We start from the raw sequence: 20,162 nt of genomic DNA, 5'->3' as shown, positions 1-20,162 counted from the left end.
CCTGAGTAGCTGGGACTACAGGCATGCGCCACCATGCCCAGCTAATTTTTTCTATATATTTTTAGTTGGCCAATTAATTTCTTTCTATTTTTAGTAGAGACGGGGGTCTCACTCTTGCTCAGGCTGGTGTCGAACTCCTAACCTTGAGCGATTCTCCTGTCTTGGCCTCCCAGAGAGCTAGGATTACAGGCATGAGCCACCACACCCAGCCCAATTCTTTACATAATCTAAAAATATATGATTCCAATCAAAATAACATTAACAATAGAATAGAAAAGTAAATTATGGTATAGTCTCACAATATAATACTACACAGTAACAAGAAGGAATGGACTAAAACTATACATATACTGCAACATGGGTGAATCTCACAGAAATAATTCGAAAGAAACCAGACACAAAACAGTACACACTCTGTGATTCTCTTTATATAAAAAAACAAACATAGGCAAAACTAGTTTATGGCATTAGGAGTCAAAAGAGTGGTTATCCTTGAGGAGAGTAGTGACTGAGGGGACACAGGGTGGCTTCTGGGGCACTGGTAATGTTGTTTCTTGATCTGCTGCTGGTCACACTCATGTATTCCATTTTTGAAAACTCAAAGAGATACACTTATTTGTGAATTTTCTGCATGTATATGGTACATTCATTTTTTAAATTGTGGTAAAAACACATTATGCACAGTAATTTAAAAAACAATATGGTGCTAGAACATAAGTAGAGCAATGGAACAAAATGAAAAAAATCTAGAAATAGACTCAAATACATGTGGCAATTTGGGCATTATAAAGAAAACAAAACAATGTGGATATAATAAATAAAAACAAAGGAGAAAATACAGGTTATTCAATAAGAAGGGTTGGATAAAACAAAACAAAGACTGGGTGCGGTGGCTCACGTCTATAATCCTAGCACTTAGAGAGGATCGCTTGAGACCAGGACTTTGATACCAGCCTGAGTAAGAGTGAGACTCTACAAAAAACAGAGAAATTAGCCAGGCGTGGTGGAGACACCTGTAATCTCAGCTACTTGGGAGGCTGAGGCAGGAGAATCATTTGAGCCCAGTAGCTTGAGTTTGCAGTGAGTTACGATGACACCACTGAACTATAGTTCAGATTACAGAGTAGGACCCTGTCTCAAACACACAAACAAGGTGGATCTCTACCTGATACTCTAAAATTCCAGATGGATCAAACATGTACAAAAAGACACTACAAAAGTATTTGAAGAAAACATAGTAGTTTTAAAACCAATTTTAAGTACTGAGAGACTTTTCTAATATGATATGAAACCCAAAAGTTATCAAAGGAAATGTTCATAACTTCAACTACATAAAAATTGAAATTTGCAAAGAATCACCATAAAGTAAAAAGACATAGAGCAAACTGGGAAAAGAGAAAACATTTTTAACTTATATACAAAGAGCAAATGTTAAGAAAAAATAAGCAACAAAAATATGAACAAAGTATATAAGCAGATGATGTACAAAAAATTTGCCACTTAAACATATTAAAAGATGCTCAACTTATAAGAAAAGTGAAAAATCTAAATTGCAGTGAGATATCATTTGCACTATGAGATTGTCAAAAATTGAGAAGTTTGATAACACATTGTGCTATCAAATGTCTCATTCTATTGCCCTGAGTAGAGTGCCGTGGTGTCAACCTAGTTCACAGTAACCTCCAACTCCTGGGCTCAAGCAATCCTGCCTCAGCCTCCCCAGTAGCTGGGACTACAGGCCCACACTACGGGTGCCCGGCTAATTTTTTCTATTTTTAGTAGAGATAGGTTCTTGCTCTTGCACAGGCTGGTCTCCAACTCCAGAGAACTCAAGCAATCCTCCTGCCTCAGCCTCCCAGAGTACTAGGATTACAGGCGTGAGCCACCTCGCCCAGGCATAAACAGGTCCTAGTCCCACATTGCTGATGGGAGAGAAAATTGTTTACAACTTCTGTGGGAGGCAATTACCAAAACCCTTTTCAAAGATTGCTGGTGGAATGAAAATTAGAACAATCTTTGTGAAAGGAAGGGAATTTGAAAAATTTTATATATACAAATGAAAAATACAGTGCACACACTTCTTTGACCTCATATTTGTATTCCTAAATATTTATTATACAGATATACAAGAGTGAAATGAAGTATGCCTGCATATCGATATGTTAAAGAACTAATTCAATATATATATTTATTTTATTTTATTTTTTTATTTTTTTTATTTATTTTTTTTTTTGAGACAGAGTCTCGTTTTGTTGCCCAGGCTAGAGTGAGTGCCATGGCGTCAGCCTAGCTCATAGCAACCTCAAACTCCTGGGCTCAAGCAATCCTCCTGCCTCAGCCTCCCAAGTAGCTGGGACTACAGGCATGCACCACCATGCCCGGCTAATTTTTTCTATATATATTAGTTGGCCAATTAATTTCTTTCTATTTATAGTAGAGACGGGGTCTCGCTCTTGCTCAGGCTGGTTTCGAACTCCTGACCTTGAGCAGTCCGCCCGCCTCGGCCTCCCAGAGTGCTAGGATTACAGGCGTGAGCCACAGCGCCCGGCCTATTTTTATTTTTTGAGACAGTCTCACTCTGTTGCCCTGGGCTAGAGTGCCACGGCGTCAGCCTAGCTCACAGCAACGTCAAACTCCTGGGCTCAAGCAATCCTTCTGTCTCAGCCTCCCGTGTAGCTGGGACTACAGGCATGTGCCACCATGCCCGGTTAATATAGGTTAATATATATATATATATATATTTTTTAGTTGTCCAGCTAATTTCTATTTTTTTTAATAGAGACGGGGTCTCGCTGTTGCTCAGGCTGGTCTGAACTCCTGAGCTGAAACGATCCGCCTCGGCCTCCCAGAGTGCTAGGATTATAGGCGTGAGCCACCACGCCCGGCCAATATATGTTAATATATCCCTCAGGCATCCTATGAAACTGTTAGTATGAGGGAGATAGGTGCAGCTATGGAAAGATTCCTAGACTATATAAAAGTCAGTTGCAAAATAGTATGTATGCTAACAACTGGGTCATTATTTACGCATATACGTTAACTTGACAAAAAATTCACAAGAAACTTATAACACTCGCTGCACTGAATATTATTCAGTGTCATCACTTTGTTTCTTTTGAATTTTGCAGAACGTGCATGTATCACTTATTCAAAACACATTTTTAAATTAATATAAAACAAAAAACCGAGGCCCAAAGACGTGTCCCTAATTGACCAAAGATGCAATCTTGCGTTCATTCAACAAACGTTTGCGTGCTCATCACGTGCCAGGCATTGTGCTATTAGCTACAGTGCTATTAGCGGCAGATCTCCCAACGACTAGGAGTGCCGGCCCCTTGCCCCGAGGGCGAGTGCGGGGCGGGGAACAGCGTGGACCAGGTAGGGCGCCGAGCTGGGCTCGTGAGGCCCCGCGGCGCAGAGGCGGCGGCAGGACCCAACCGTTCTTAACGGTCCAGGGACCCGGACCGCGGCTGGAATCCAATTTTCCAATGCAAACCGCTAGTCCGCACAGAAACGGCCCCTGGGCTGGAGTCTTCGGGCCTGCGGCCGCGACCTGTGGCCCTCGATCCCCAGGGAGGGGCGGGCCCCTGGCGCCTCCGCTGCCCGCAGCTCCCTTACCCCTGCGGTCGGAACTCGGTCTCGTCTCCTGCTCTCCCGCTGCCGTTTCGGTCCGCACCATGTTTTCACGCCGCGGCAGAGGAACAGAAGAGTGGGTCCTCGCTCTCTGCGGCGCAATGCCTTCCCCTTGACCTCTCCATCTACGAAGTCTATTTCATGTTAAAAAAAAAAAAAAAAAAAAAAAAGTTTTCCATGCCTCTTGAGCCTGTCGCTATATGGGGAACCGACGGATGCAAAAGATCGCAAGAGAAACAATGATGGAGCGCAAGTTGCCCATTATGAGGCCGCTTTGCCAATGGTCACTGGGTTGTGGAGTGGCACTGGCTTTGTACAAAGACACCAATATGCGACAATGACACCCATGCGTGATTGAACCCCCTCACTCCTTGGTCCCAGCCTCCGGCGCGCTGATTTCCCCCCAAGGCTTAGGGGACGGAAGCCTTCTCGGTAATTGGCCTAGAGGTGGGCTGAGGACTCCGTGAAGCTTCTAATTGGCTGTTTAATTCTCAGCAGGTGCAATCTCAATTAGCAACATCTGCTTTTCTGGCCCTCATTGGCCGCCAGGGTGGGCCGGCCTACGATTCCATCCGGGTAATTGGGCATTAGCTAGCAGCAGCTACGTCGCTCAGGAGCAGCTCGCAGAAGGATTGGTTGTGGCAGGGGAAGGCGATTGGTCGGACTGCAAGCGGGGTGTTGATTGGTGAGGGCGGGCTGCTGGGGCGGGGAGGTGGAGGCTGAAGCGCCGCCAGCTGGGCTGAGAGTCGTGGTGTGCGTGGTGAGAGGTGGCGGCCGCTGGGGTGAGGTGCGAGGCGGAGCGCGCGACGACTGACTCTGGAGGAGCGGTAATCGAGCTCGAGGTTGGGGGTGGCTGGGCTGTGGGCAGCCGTGGCAACTGGGAATGGGAAATGCGGGGTTGAGGGCAAGGGGAGGCGTCGGACGCGCCCGGGGTGGAGATGAGGGTGTGGGGCCCAGGGCGGGTGTCAGAGCCCCGGGCTGTGAGGCGCTACTTGGGGGTAGTTTTACCCTCCCCAGAGCTAGTAACTCTATCCGAAGGGAATGCTCCGGTCCTAGGGTTAGGACGCAGTGGTCTGGGTGCCAGAGGGTTTACGTTTCCTTCGAGTCAATTTGAACTCTTTGACCCGGTCTTCTTGAGACTGGGAACCGCCATCAGTTTATCACTTTGTTTTTAATTTTCTCCAGCTTTTTCCTATTAGAGATGGCTATTTAGAGAATTCAGAATAATACATTGGGGTTTTTTATTCCTTAATGCAGGTATCATCGTGAGGATCAGCTGGAGATCCTCATTTCAAAGCCTTATTTTAGATCCTTAGCTTGAGAGAAATGGGTTGAGGCTCTTTTTTACTCATGATTTTAAAATAAAGCTACTAAGGATGAGAAAACTGCATGAGCAGCTTCAACTTAACAAGCATGTTACCATGTTTTAGGTACTTTGTAGATTCTGGTTATTAGGAGATAATGGAAGGAGATACCCTTGCCCGCGTGGAGCTCAGAATGTGATTTGTCTCCTGAATGTTTTTTGAAATGATAATATAAATGTATGCCTTGGTTATTCCTATTAGAAAGCTGTTGACAACTGTTTAATACAAATGTCAGGAAACTTCAAAGTTTACTTTTACTGAAAACCATTACCTAGACACATTTCTCATTCAGATGACCCGCAGATGTCTCCTCTTCTTAGCTTCCCCTTAGAAACTGTGGTCTTAAGTTAGTGTTTTCTTCCTTCTCTTTCAATTTTAAGTAATAAAATCAAACAGCTAGCATTCAGTACTATACAGTTATCCCCATTTCCATCATATTTCCCACTTTTATTTCATTCGTTAAGAGAAACTTATAACTGAAAAGATATGCAAACTATAAACAAAACTATACTTAATCAAGTAGATATTCTTTGAGACATCAGCTGATAACTCAGCACAAACTTATTTGTAATATCTGAATAGGTGCTAGTGAAATTTAGCTTTTGGTTCAAATAGCAGTTGCCCAACAAATTTATGTACCTTCATCTTATGATACACTCCCTCAACCCACCAAATCAACAGTCTATCTCAAACACCACCGTCTACCAGGTACTCAAACCAGAAACCTGGTTCTACCCTCTACCATTTCATAAATCAATTGCTAGGTCTTATGTATTCTACTTAGAAAAACTCTATAATTCATCTACTTCTCTCCATCACCATCATTGACACCTGGACTAATCTGTTCTCCCTGCACCCACTGTGCTGCCTTCAATTCATCTTGCTACAGACACAGCTGTTAATCAAGAATTAGAAGCATGGCATGTGTTATAAAGGGATGTTTGGGATACTACAGAAGCCCATAGCAATGAAACCCAACCTAGCGTAGGGGGTCAGGATTGAGAAGGTTTGCTGGCAGAGCCAGAAGAATATCAGATATCCTTTTACTTTGAACTTAATTATTTCAGAACGGGAAGAAAAAATGCTGTTAGTCCTTTGGGCCTCTGTAAAAAGTTGTGATCATGACTGGCCTTCAGAACAGACTTATTTCCTTTGCACACTGTATTGTATAGAAATGACTAATTAGCTGTGCAACCTTGGGGAAATCCTAAGCCTATCCCTGAGCCTCAGTTTCCCAAGTTGCAACATTATTAATAGAATCAAATAAGTTCTGTGGTTCCTTCTAGTTCTAAAATTCTATCTGTGCCCTAGAAACATGAATTATAGCAAGAAAGGTGGTGTTAAAAGCAGACAGCATGAAAGTGCAGATTGTTTGTTGTTCTTGTTCACAGGGCTAGATTTCTTTCAGTTTCCCAAAGGCTTTAATACCTAAAGACTCCTGTCTTTCAAGACCTTCCATGCCAGACAGGAAGCTCCATGAAGGTAGCCAAGTCTATCCTGAGTATTGTGTTCCCAGGGACAAGCATATTGGATACTCAATATTTATTGGTTTGAATGTAGAAGAAAAGTTAGTTGTACTTTAATGAGATTGTTTTCAACTATGAACCATCTAAGAAATAAACCTTTTAAGTTTTGGCTCCACTCAACTGTTGCACTGACCAAGAATTTATACAGTTGTCCCTCCTCTTGGTATCTCCAGGGGATTGGTTCTAGGACCCCTGCAGATACCAAAATCCAAGGGTGCTTAAGTCCCTTGTATAAAATGGCATAGTATTTGCATATAACCTACGCACATATATTGTAAATCATCTCTAGTTTAGTTATAATACAATGTCAATGCTATGTAAATAGCTGCATTTTAAAATTTGTATTATATTGTTACTTTTTATTGTTGAGTTTTTTCTCCTTAATCTGCAAATAAGGAGGGCCAACCGCATTCTCTTTGCATTGCCATCTAATTAGTTTTGATATTTATCTCTCCTAAAAGACTGTGTCTCAGAGCAGGAATTCTTGTTTCTCCTTCCATCCCCAGCGTGCTCAGCACATAACAGCTAGCAGTGTTTAACTGAGGGACATTAATAAGACAAGCTTTGTGCTTTAGAGACCATATGAGAAAATATATGAAGTAACCAAAAGATAAAAGAATCTAGACACCCAAAATAAATAATCTATTAATGTAGGAAAGTAGCAGTTTGGGGTTATGTATTCAATAATTATTTAAGCAAAAAATCTTTATGAAACCAAACTTGTTTCCTTTTCTTTGGTATATACAAAGGTGTTTACATGATACCACGCAAACATTCGGAGTGGTGAAAGGTTTTATTTGCAGCCTGTCTAAAAAGGGAAGCTGGCCTGGAGGAGTGGCTCACGCTTATAATCCTAGAGCTTTGGGAAGCCAGGGTGAGAGGATTGCTTGAGGCCAAGAATTCGAGACCAGCCTGAGCAATAGTGAGACCCAGTCTCTACAAAAAAGAAAAATTAGCCAGGCGTGGTGGTTTGTGCCTGTAGTCCCAGCTACCCAGGAGGCTGAGGTGAGAGGATCACTTGAGCCCAGGAGTTTGAGGTTGCAGTGAGTTGTGATGAGGCCACTGAACTCCAGGCTGGGCAAGAGAGCAAGACCCTGTCTGAAAAAAACAGATTTTTATCTAGTGACTTGGAGGAATAAACCTCATAAATGAAAACAGTCTATAATTAAACCCAATCCCAGCAGTCTAAAGGACACAGGCATAACAATTAACAGGCTCAACAATTACATACATTGTGAACAAGTGTGATCATGGAGGTATCATTCACAGAGCAATGTGATCTAAGGAGAAGCTCACTCTAAATGAGCTAGGCAGCCGGGCGCTGTGGCTCACGCCTGTAATCCTAGCTCTTGGGAGGCCGAGGCGGGCGGATTGCTCAAGGTCAGGAGTTCAAAACCAGCCTGAGCAAGAGCGAGACCCCGTCTCTACTATAAATAGAAAGAAATTAATTGGCCAACTGATATATATATATATAAAAAAAAAATTAGCCGGGCATGGTGGCGCATGCCTGTAGTCCCAGCTACTCGGGAGGCTGAGGCAGGAGGATCGCTTGAGCCCAGGAGTTTGAGGTTGCTGTGAGCTAGGCTGACGCCACGGCACTCACTCTAGCCTGGACAACAAAGTGAGACTCTGTCTCAAAAAAAAAAATAAATAAATAAATGAGCTAGGGGAAATCTCGGAGGCCTCAGAAAAGGAGGTGGTATTAAAGATGAGACTTGAAGAAACAGAATTTTGCCAGGTATATGAGATGGACTAAGTAGGAAGACAGAAGTGAAATGTGTCAGAGCAAGGATACATAAGAAAGCACATACCCTATTCCCCAGGTAGAGGTGGGCTAAGAACATGAGGCTATGAAGATGATAGAAGTCAGATTATAAAGAACCTTTCAAGCCATTAAAGAGTTCTCATTGAGGCAACAGAGAGCCACTGAAGAAGTAAGGCATTCATTCAACAAATTATTATTGAAAAAGTATCTATTTTTTCTTGCTGGCAGACTCAGAAGAATATCAGATACCCTTTTACTAGTAGTCACAAGTGGCTACTGTATGCTAGGCACTGGGGAAGGAAACTAAATTTCTGCCCTTGTGGAGTTTATATTCTAATGGGGAGACAATCAAGATGAAGACCTCGTAGAGTATTATAAGTTTGACTTTTAATCATAGTGATATGGAAAGCTACTGCAAGGTTTTGAGCAGGTAAGTAATGTCATTTGACTTCAGCTATTGTGTTGAGAATAAACTGGACAATGGTAAATGCAGAGACATAATTAAGCAATTGCAACAATCTAGGCAAAAGAAAATGGTATTTTAGAGCAGGCTTATAGCAATGCAGAGGTAAAAAGTAGTCAGATTCTGGATAATTTGAAAGTAGAGTGAATAAGATTAGCTGACAGGCTGGATGTACAGTTTGAAAGAGAGGATGACTAAGGAATTATATAGAAGAATGAAGTTGCCATTTACTGAGATGGCAAAGATGATGGGAAGTGGGTGGATCCGGGAGCTCAGTGTTGTACCTGTTTGAGATGTCTATTAGACATGGAGACGCCATGTAAGCAGTTGGATATACAAACCTGGAATTGAGGAAAAAGGTCCTAAGTGGATCTATTAATTTGGAAGTTATCAGCGTATAGGTGAGATTTAAAGCTAGGCTGTGGAGCCCGGCAAGGTGGTGCTCATGTCCGTAATCCTAGCACTCTGGGAGGCTGAGGTGGGAGGGTCACTTGAGGTCAGGAGTTCAAGACCAGACTGAGCAAGAGTAAGACCCCCCCCCCCCGCAATCTCTACTGAAAATAGAAAAATTAGCTGGGCATGATGGCACATGCCTGTAGTCCCAGCTACTTGGGAGGCTGAGGCAGTAGGATTGCTTCAGCCCAGGAGTTTGAGGTTGCTGTGAGCTAGGCTGACACCATGGCACTATAGCCTGGGCAACAGAGCAAGACTCTGTCTAAAAAAAAATAGTAAGCCAGGCTGTGAATGAGACTTGCTGAAATCACCAGGGAAGTAAAGTGGAACAGAAAAGAAGGCAAAGGACAGATCCCTGGGGTGCTACAGTGTTTAAGAGGTTAGAAAAGTGAAAAGAACCTGTAACTAAGACGTATGGCACAGCCAGAGAGGGAGGAGGAAAACAAGGAGGGTGTGCTGTAGGGGAAGCCAAGGGAAGAAAGTGTTTCAGAGAAAATGGAACCACCAGCTGTGCCAGATACTGTGGTGAGGTCTGGTAAGATGAGAACTGAGAATTGCTCTTCAGGTTTGCAATGCAAAGTCATTGGTGACCCTGAGGAAAGCAGACAGAGTGAATTCAAGAAAAAAAAATTCAGGACAGAAATATTGAGACTCCCTTGAGTTTTCCTGTAAAAGGAAAGAAAGAAATGGGAAATAGCCAAAGGAGTAAGTGGAATAGAGAAAGGTTTTTCTTTAAGAAGGCAGGGTCTTTGCTTAAGGAAAAATCCAGTAGAGAGGAAAACATTAACACATGGAAAGGAAAGAGAACTGGTGGAACAACACTTTCAGTGCTAGGAGCAGAGACAGTTCATCCATGGTCACAGAAGAGAGAAGCAAGTATTTAGGCACACATGAAGGTAGGTGGGTCAATGTATGGAAGCTAATGGAAATTTTCTGCTAATGCTCTACTTTCTTAGTGAAATAGGATGCAAGGACATCAGTTGAGAGAGGTTGGAGAAAGCACTAGAGGTGTGAGAAGAGAAGGTCAGAAATAATTGGGAGGATGAGAAACTATGTGGAATAAGGAAATATAGTGAGGAACATGTTAAGATTTGCTGGGCGGCGAAATGAAGATACAGCGCTAAAGAGACTAATAGCAAGAAAGTTGGTAAGGCCATTGCAGTGGACTAAATGAGACTTGATGAGCTTTTGAATCAGGCTGGGTGCTATGGTGTTGGAGTCATTGACATAGGTAGTAATTGAAGCTGCAGGTGTGGATGAAATTGCCCAAAGAGAGCAGAGTGGCAATAATGGATTAGAGGGCACAGGAACACAAGCCCAAAATTCAAAAGCACCCTCCAGGGAAATAGGAAGAACCAAGAGAAAGAGGGCATAGAGCCCGGCACGGTGGTTCACGCCTGTAATCCTAGCACTCTGGGAGGCTGAGGCAGGCTGATTGCTCGAGGTCAGGAGTTCGAAACCAGCCTGAGCAAGAGCGAGACCCCATCTCTACTATAAATAGAAAGAAATTAATTGGCCAACTAATATATATAGAAAAAATTAGCCAGGCATGGTGGCCCGGGCTAGAGTGCCATGGCATTAGCCTAGCTCACAGCAACCTCAAACTCCTGGGCTCAAGCGATCCTCCTGCTTCAACCTCCCGAGTAACTGGGACTACAGGCATGTGCCACCATGCCCGGCTAATTTTTTCTATTTTTAGTTGTTTGGCTAATTTCTTTATTTATAGTAGAAATGGGGTCTCACTCTTGCTCAGGCTGGTTTTGAACTCCTGAGCTCAAGCAATCCTCACATCTCGGTCTCCCAGAGTGCTAGGATTACAGGCATGAGCCACTGAACCCACCCTAGATAAGGAATTGTAAATCATTTGATATTAAATCTAAGTATATATATTCTTTTTATTTATTTATTTATTTTTTTTTGGAGACAGAGTCTCACTTTGTTGCCAGGCTAGAGTGAGTGCCGTGGCATCAGCCTAGCTCACAGCAACCTCAAACTCCTGGGCTCAAGCGATCCTACTGCCTCAGCCTCCTGAGTAGCTGGGACTACAGGCATGCACCACCATGCCCGGCTAATGTTTTTTCTATATATATTAGTTGGCCAATTAATTTCTTTCTATTTATAGTAGAGACAGGGTCACGCTCTTAGCTCAGGCTAGTTTTGAACTCCTGACCTCGAGCAATCCGCCCGCCTCAGCCTCCCAGAGTGCTAGGATTACAGGCGTGAGCCACCTTGCCCAGCCTAAGTATATATATTCTTAGTATTTGACTTGTTTAATATTTTTATTCTTTTGTCATGTAAAACTGATAACTGTATAGTTCTCCTTGGGGAAAAATGAAGTATGCTTTTATTTAGTCATATATATATATGTGTACCTTAGCTGCTAACTTTAAAAAAATACCCTGAGGCCTTTTACATGAAATAGATTTTGGAATTACTGGAGCTCTTGAAATGGGGGGGTGGGGTAGGTAGTATTCTTTTCAATAATATATTAACGTGTTCCCATGCTTCTCTGCAAGTCATACAAGTGTTGGATGAAAGCTTTCTTTTCCCTGATTGCTTGTTTCAGAATGTAAGTCGAAATACAGCAGAAAATGTCCACTGAACGGACTTCTTGGACAAGCCTGTCCACTATTCAGAAAATAGCCCTGGGCCTCGGGATCCCAGCCAGTGCAACAGTTGCCTATATCCTATACCGAAGGTATAGGGAAAGCAGAGGTATGGCTGTGGGTGTGAAAATGTTCAAACTATGTTCCTGCCTGGTTAAATTGAGATGAAAACTCTTTCCTTACCAGACCAGGTATTGTTGGGGTGCAGCTGGCTTTCTGTGAGGAATCTTTAACCGAAACTATTGGTTTCTTCTTTCCTATCTTCTTACTACGAAGCTAGTCTATGAAATGAACTCATTTTATAATTCTATTCATCTGCTCCTTCAGCAACATTAATGCAGCAATGGGTGTTTTTTTTTTATTTCTATACTCTTATTTTTATATATATATATTCCTTCTAATTGTTAGGAGAAGTCAGTTTCCTCAAAGGCTGGACTTACAGTATAGGACCTAGAAAGATGACTTATGTACACATCAGTCAGGAGAGGTTCTGAGCCCAGTGAATGCCCTGGGCAACTTTTGGCTTTCATTCTTTTCCAGCACCTCCTCTTTGCAGAGTCTGCTTTTCCCGCTTTAGCATCTGAAACAGTGTCCCAGAGAAAATTCCTATCTTTAGTGTTTTAGGAACCTTCTAATTCCCACCCACATGCTGTTTCTCCCTGTTATCCTGGTTGAGATCCTCAGTTTATATTTCGGATCAGTGTCTCTTTGACAGCCAGATCTAGGGGAAGGCTGGTAGTAGGTTATTTGGTGTTATCTGAGTCTGATCTGATGAGCCATGATCTGTGCAGAAGAGCGGCTGACGTTTGTTGGGGAGGATGACATCGAGATAGAGATGCGAGTTCCCCAGGAGGCTGTGAAGCTCATCATTGGCCGGCAAGGAGCCAATATTAAACAGGTGAGTGTGTGAGCAGGCAATCGGCTTTCCCAGGGATTGAGTCTATTTATTGATCTTTTGTTTCCTTCCTCTTAATCTGACCCCATATCACAAAACACAGCCATGCTATGTATATTTTAAAAAGAACAAGTACAGGAACTTTTTGAGGTAACTATGCTATTTTCTTTATACAGAGGAGTACCCCCTACAGAATAGATGACTTAGCCTGAAATAGGTGTTTTTGATTGGATGATTCAGTATAGAATTGCTTGAACTATTCTTTTCTACTATGGAATTAATGAATTCACTAACTGACAGTAAATATTGCTGCCTGTTCTTACCATCTTCCTTTTTTTTTTTTTTTTTTTTTGAGACAGAGTCTCGCTTTGTTGTCCAGGCTAGAGTGAGTGCCGTGGCGTCAGCCTAGCTCACAGCAACCTCAAACTCCTGGGCTAGAGTGATCCTTCTGCCTCAGCCTCCCGAGTAGCTGGGACTACAGGCATGCGTCACTATGCCCGGCTAATTTTATATATATATATCAGTTGGCCAATTAATTTCTTTCTATTTATAGTAGAGACGGGGTCTCGCTCTTGCTCAGGCTGGTTTTGAACTCCTGACCTTGAGCAATCCACCCGCCTCGGCCTCCCAAGAGCTAGGATTACAGGCGTGAGCCACAGCGCCCGGCCCCATCTTCCTTTTTTTAAATTTTTTTTTCTATTTTATTTCTTGTGTAAATCATGAAAGCATTGGTTTTTTTTATTTTTTATTTTTTAATTTTTTTCTATATCTTCCATGGTTGAAATGTCACGAAAACAAAATATTTTGTTCTTCAGTCTAAATAAAATTAGGAGAGAAAAGCATTCTAAACACAAACGGTTTTGAATTAGCTGCTATTTGGGGTTACCTTTGTTATTAATCTCCTTCCCTAAGTACAAGTAATTGAGGACTGATTATAGCAACCTGATTTAGCTAATGTCTTCGGCCAACTCTTTGTACCTCCACAGTTTGCTTCAGAGTGTCCTTAGCTGGGCCCAAATAGGAGGTCTTCCAGAACGTACTGCTACATGTCCTTTTCTCTGCAGCTGCGGAAACAGACAGGTGCTCGGATTGATGTGGACACAGAGGATGTAGGCGATGAGCGAGTACTGCTTATCAGTGGTTTTCCTGTTCAGGTGTGCAAGGCCAAAGCAGCAATTCATCAGATCCTGACAGAGAACACCCCAGTGTCTGAGCAACTCTCAGTTCCCCAGAGATCTGTGGGCAGAATCATAGGTACCACTGGATGGCTTCCTCTGCTGTTTACTGTATTCTTTACCTTTGCCTTTCTTTCATAACTTCCCAAGGGTTTTTTTCCTGGCCTATTCCCCTTTTACCTTACTGAGGAAAAAAATAGACAGGGACATTGAGACAAGAGCTTTACTTACTTACTTACTTATTTTTACAGAATTGGTGGTAAAACAAAATCCATTACCTTAAGAAGTCATATGATCTGAACTTAACAAATAGGTTCCAGAAGGGTTCTGGATTCTCTGTTTTATGTATTTATCTTATAATTTTTAAAGGGAAGCTAGGGATGCTCATGTTATCCAAAATCTTTCAACATAGTGCTCTAGAGAGTACCTATTATACTTTCCCCTAGGTCATTCCTTAGTGCTGCTGTTAGAGGCAGAGAAATGTCCTGTCCTTGGTCCAGTGTTCTTTTTGAGACAGAGTCTCACTCTGTTGCCCCAGCTAGAATGCCATGGCATCAGCCTAGCTCACAGCAACCTCAAACTCCTGAGCTCAAGCGATCCTTCTGCCTTAGCCTCCCAAGTAGCTGGGACTACAGGCATGCACCACCATGCCTGGCTATTTTTTTTTTTATTTTTGGTAGAGATGGGGTCTTACTCTTTCTCAGGCTGGTCTCGAACTTCTGAGCTCAAACAATCCGCCCGCCTTGGCCTCCCATAGTGCTAGGATTACAGGCATAAAGCACCATGCCCAGCCTGGTCCAGTGTTCTGACACACCCTGTAGCATACCTTTTTATAAGCTGGGAATGTAAAGTGTGGCCTTGCTGAGTGATCAAAAATATGAAAATGACATGAAGTTAAGCTAGCCTAAGTGTAGAGTTTAAAATGGATAACATAAAGAATCCAATATTCTTCCTACAGTGATGATTTCAGTAGCTTCCTGCTTTCTGTTCAGCATTTTACGTTTTGTTCAGTTTGGAAATAAGAACTGGACTCCCTTCTCCCAATATACACAAAATAGTGATTTTTTTCATAGTTAAGGTTGACCAGGAAGAAAGGACGGGTTTTTATGTATTGTTCAATGTAGGGAGAGGCGGTGAGACAATTCGTTCTATCTGTAAGGCCTCTGGAGCCAAAATTACCTGTGACAAGGAATCAGAGGGGACGTTACTACTATCAAGACTTATAAAAATCTCAGGAACACAGAAGGAAGTGGCAGCAGCCAAGGCAAGTAGCTGATAGACTTGAATCATACCTAGGAATGAGAAGAGCCCTTTATTCCATCCAGGGTCAGAATATCATCCTTTCTCTTATTTTCCACAGCATTTGATACTGGAAAAAGTTTCAGAAGATGAAGAACTTCGGAAGAGAATTGCACATTCTGCAGAAACCAGAGTCCCACGCAAGCAGCCAATCAGTGTGAGAAGAGAGGAAGTGACAGAGCCAGATGGAGCTGGAGACCCAGCTTTATGGAAAAACACCAGTTCTAGTGCAGAGCAGGCCACACCCCAGGCAGTTACTCCCCACAAAGGAGGTGGTGACATGGCTGTTGTAGAGCCAAAAGAAGGTTCCTGGGAGAAACCTAATGATGACAGCATTCAAAAGTCTGGAGCCCAGGCCATTCCAGAGATGTCTATGTTTGAAAGTATGTAACAAAGCTGTTAACAATATGGCATATAGAAATACTGGTTTAGATAACCCAAAATAAGCAATAAAAAAATAATTTCTGTTTTCATAACTACATCTATAAGTCTATCTGGTAATATGTTACTTGGATTAATGCTAAAATAATATTTTCCTGAATATAAACCAGCTGATAAAGGAAAATCAAAGAAATACACTGACACAGGAACTAGTCTGTAAAAAGTAAATTCCATCAAATAATGGAATTTACATGATATTCTTTCTCCAGACCTACTTTATAAACAAGTAAAATTCTCAAATTTTTTATTTTTATTTTTTGCTTCTAATTACTGTTTTTGAAAATCATCACTATTCAAGCCTTCTCTCCTATACATAGGTACTAGCATGGGCAGAGAGGACCAGGGCCCCAAGAGGCTCACAGGCTTGTCCAGGGTCACATGATGAGTCAATGGTAGAATGAGATCTGGAATAGCCCCATATCTGCTGCTGTCCATGTGACAGCTAGGTTGCTTTTTACTAATCCATGCTGCAGCTAGTATATGGAGGGTTTACCTTCATTATAATTGGTGACTGATTGTAATACATGACACATGACTAAGAATGTAAACTGTTAGTACTGAGTTACATGGAAAGGTACAGAAGATAGCTTAGTATTTTTCTTTAGGATGTTCTGGTATGATTCATCCGGTTGTCCCTTCAGCCATTTTTAAAATGGTAACATCTATTTGGTATTTGTACCCCTCACTCTTCTGATGCAGTGTCCTCAGTCCAACCAGAAATTGTTCTGATATAGCCACCATCCTTATCCCTGTGTTCAGTTCCTAGTCCTGACTTTAGTTTCCATGCTGATGAGTACCTAGAAGTCTATGTCTCTGCTTCTGAACACCCTAACCACTTCTGGATCCAGATCATTGGTTCCCGCAGCCTGCAATTGGATAAGCTTGTCAATGAAATGACCCAACACTATGAAAATAGTCTGGTGAGTTGCCATAAGGATAGGGCTGGGGTTTGATGAAAAAGGGACATATCTTTTTCATTGTAATATCGTCTTTTCCTTGATGCAACTATTCTTTCTTCCTCCTGCTATTCACTGTTTACCAGCCTACCACTTTGTAACTCTGTCCTCTCCTGACATCCCTCACCTATAGCCTGAAGACTTGACTGTGCATATAGGAGATATCGTAGCAGCACCTTTACTTACAAATGGTTCCTGGTATCGAGCCCAGGTCCTGGGCACCTTGGAAAATGGGAACTTTGACCTCTATTTTGTTGACTTTGGAGATAATGGAGATTGCCCACTGAAGGACCTTAGGGCTCTCAGGTGAGTGCAGAGGCCAGGGTGGAGTCAGCTGGAATCCCAACTATTGACTCAGTCCTGGCCGTAGAGTGGTGAGCTGTTGGCATTCCTCACCAGGGGATTTGGAAGAGAACCTGTTTACAGAGAGCTGGGTTAGTTGGTTCTGCCTAAAAGTAAGCAGTATAAGAAGGTACCTCTGGCCCTAGGGTTCTAATTTCAGTTTCTTTCATTTTAGGAGTGACTTCCTAAGCCTTCCATTTCAAGCAATAGAGTGTAGTCTGGCCCGGATCGCCCCCTCAGGTAAGTTGGCCACACCACCTATTGACTTTGCCTCTGAATAGAATAACTTTCATACCACACATGGGAGGAATTCTCACATTCCCAGACTTTTTGAATTCTGGGGACTTTTCCTCACTATCGCTAGAGAGCAGCAGCCAGAAACTTGCACCACCATTGGACCCAGCCCCACCAGAGAACACATAGGTGCTTTCCTGAATAGAGAAGGGGTAGTTCCCACTTCCCTCAGGGTATAATCCCTACCCCTGTCAGCACTGACCCCTTTTGAGTTACCCTTACACAATCTTTGCCAGGTGAACAGTGGGAAGAGGAAGCTTTGGATGAATTTGAAAGACTCACTCACTGTGCTGACTGGAAGCCCCTTGTGGCCAAGATCTCTAGCTATGTCCAGACTGGGATCTCAACTTGGCCAAAGATCTACTTATATGATACTAGCAATGGGAAGGTAAGATTGGAGTGACTCCTTGCTCACTATATCTTCAGTATATTTATAGCCGCTGTTATTTCCCAGAAACCCTTATCTGAAACTACTCCAACTTTATAAGATCCTGCTCACCATCCCACTGAAGGAATATTTTTGAAGTGTCAATCCTAGCTCTTCTGCCTTGTTTCCTCAGATTTGCCAACCCTTACAGAGAGAACATCATTCCCTCTTCATTTTTCTTTTCAGAAACTTGATATTGGGCTAGAATTAGTTCGTAAAGGATACGCAATTGAGCTTCCTGAAGACGTGGAAGAAAACGGAGCTGTCCCAGACATGTTGAAGGATGTGGTGAGTGAGCCATCACTGTCATTTAGGGTGCTTTTTCCAGGCAAAATGTAGTAAATATAGTGCCTGGAGAGACCATGAGGGCTTCTAGTCATGATATCTTGTTAGCTTTCCTAAGGACTGTGAACTGCTCCAGTTGATCTAAGGAGGCATTGTATCCCCCTTAGCAGCCAAACTCAACTACCTTAACCACATGCCCTGAGCAAAATGACAGGATGGCGTCTCCTTTCCCATCAGCCAGCATGTTCTTTCTCTATCTCCTGTTTTCTTCCCCTTAGGCCACAGAAACAGATGCTTCTCTCAGCACCATGCTCACTGAGACCAAAAAGAGCCCTGGAGAGATACCACATACCCTGTCCTGCCTCAGCTTATCAGGTACAAACAGAATTTCCTACCTAGAGCATCTTTGGAGGTTATCTTTACCTTTTCTCAATTTGTTTTTCTTTTTTTTTTTTTTTTTTTGAGTCAGAGTCTCACTTTGTTGCCCAGGCTAGAGTGAGTGCCGTGGCATCAGCCTAGCTCACAGCAACCTGAAACTCCTGGGCTCAAGTGATCCTGCTGCCTCAACCTTCCGAGTAGCTGGGACTACAGGCATGCGCCACCATGCCTGGCTAAATTTTTCTGTATATATTAGTTGGCCAATTTCTTTCTATTTATAGTAGAGACAGGGTCTCACTCTTGCTCAGGCTGGTTTCAAACTCCTGAACTCAAACGATCCGCCTGCCTCGGCCTCCCAGAAATGTTTTTCTTTTTTTTTGAAATAGAGTCTCACTCTGTTGCCCGGGCTAGAGTGCCCTGGCGTCAGCCTAGCTCACAGCAACCTCAAACTCCTGGGCTCAAGGGATCCTCCTCCCTCAGCCTCCCAAGTAGCTGGGACTATGCACCCAGCTAATTTTTTCTATATATTTCTAGTTGTCCAGCTAATTTCTATTTTTTTAGTAGAGATGGGCTCTCGTTCTTGCTCAGGCTGGTCTTGAACTCCTGAACTCTAATGATCCACCCACTTCGGCCTCCCAGAGTGCTAGGATTACAGGCATGAGCCACCACGCCTGGCCTCTCAATTCATTTTTCTAAACCAGGGAAATTAAGGCTTGGTTCTCAGTCACATCATTGAGCACCAAGAGGCCCATTTTTCTCCTGAGCCTCACTAGCAGTGCCTTGCTAGAACAGGGTGGTGTCTAACTTTCTCCTCACTACTCTATAGAAGCTGCCTCTATGTCTGGTGATGATAACCTTGAAGACGACTACTTGCTCTGAAGTTGGGACTTCAGCTGGCTCAGCCATCTGCTTTGCTGTGTGAGTGGAGCCATCATCTATCTATAGCAACAGGAAAGTAATGAGGATGACAACAGGGCCTTGCTTGATTCCTTCTTCCCTGTGCCCTGTCTTAATATACTTCTCTGTAGCTGCTTTCCTATAGCTTAACTTGCTGTCAGATTGAGCCCTTTCAAGCTTTTTGTGTGTTTGTGTCTTTGGCAGGATTTGGTGGCTGGAGAGAGAAGTCTGTGATAAAGAGACATCCATGAAGTCCTTTATTACGTTACACAGTCTGGCTTACTGTGGACCAAATTCGTTTTCTCCTTCCATTGGACTACCAAAAAGTGTGGGGCAGAGGAAAACGGACACATTCCCCCTACTCCAACTCCAATTTCTCCCCCCTGCCTCCAGCATTTGAGTACTGCTGTTCCAGACTGTTCAGCTCCGGGCTTGGTCGCCTCTGCCAATCAGAATGCACAGTGCTGCTAGGCTGTGTTTTTTGAGGCTGGGAAACAGCCAGAGTTTAGTCATTGGAAGTGATGATTCTGTAAACTTCTGACTCCCCTTCTCAGGTGACTATGGTTAGAGGAAGTTTTTGAGTGGTAAGCTCAAAGCCTGGGGGCTCAGACTACAGTTGAGTCAGGAGGCAAAGGCAAAAATCAGCATAATTATATTAAAAAGCCTTGAAGTAAGAAGAGAATACTACCTCCTACCCTCAATTGTTGGTGTTATTGGAGACAGGTTTTTGAAACTGCTCCAGCTATTTCTCTGTAAACTTTAGTTTAAAAGGGGAGAGGAAGCTCAGGAAATATTCTAAATTGCTTAACATAATATTCATATGTATAGATACACATGTACCCAAAGAGAACATATATAGTTCTGTTTAAATCATTTTGGGGGGATTCTTTGCTGAATAAAGTTCTCAAGAAAATCTAAAACCAAATGCTTATTGAATCACAAGGTGTAAACAGGCTATGGGAA

General features: G+C 42.9%; 1 protein-coding gene across 1 annotated transcript; it reads left to right on the top strand.

The window, feature by feature from the left end:
• The first annotated feature begins 4,337 nt into the window (after positions 1–4,337).
• On the top strand, positions 4,338–20,124 carry TDRKH (tudor and KH domain containing). Its single transcript, XM_012767616.3, has 14 exons — positions 4,338–4,460; positions 11,771–11,919; positions 12,602–12,708; positions 13,770–13,959; positions 15,005–15,144; positions 15,241–15,562; positions 16,380–16,540; positions 16,710–16,882; positions 17,094–17,158; positions 17,449–17,600; positions 17,826–17,927; positions 18,203–18,299; positions 19,129–19,220; positions 19,404–20,124. Exons 2-13 carry the CDS (start codon positions 11,796–11,798, stop codon positions 19,179–19,181), a joined length of 1,686 nt encoding a protein of 561 aa, XP_012623070.1. The 5' UTR covers positions 4,338–4,460; positions 11,771–11,795; the 3' UTR covers positions 19,182–19,220; positions 19,404–20,124.
• Positions 20,125–20,162: the final 38 nt, after the last annotated feature.

The sequence above is a fragment of the Microcebus murinus genome, chromosome 2 (genome assembly GCF_040939455.1).
Source record: "Microcebus murinus isolate Inina chromosome 2, M.murinus_Inina_mat1.0, whole genome shotgun sequence".
NCBI classification, from domain to species: Eukaryota; Metazoa; Chordata; class Mammalia; order Primates; family Cheirogaleidae; genus Microcebus; species Microcebus murinus.
Note: the sequence above shows the minus strand (reverse complement) of the source record. Positions and strands in the feature narration are given on the sequence as shown.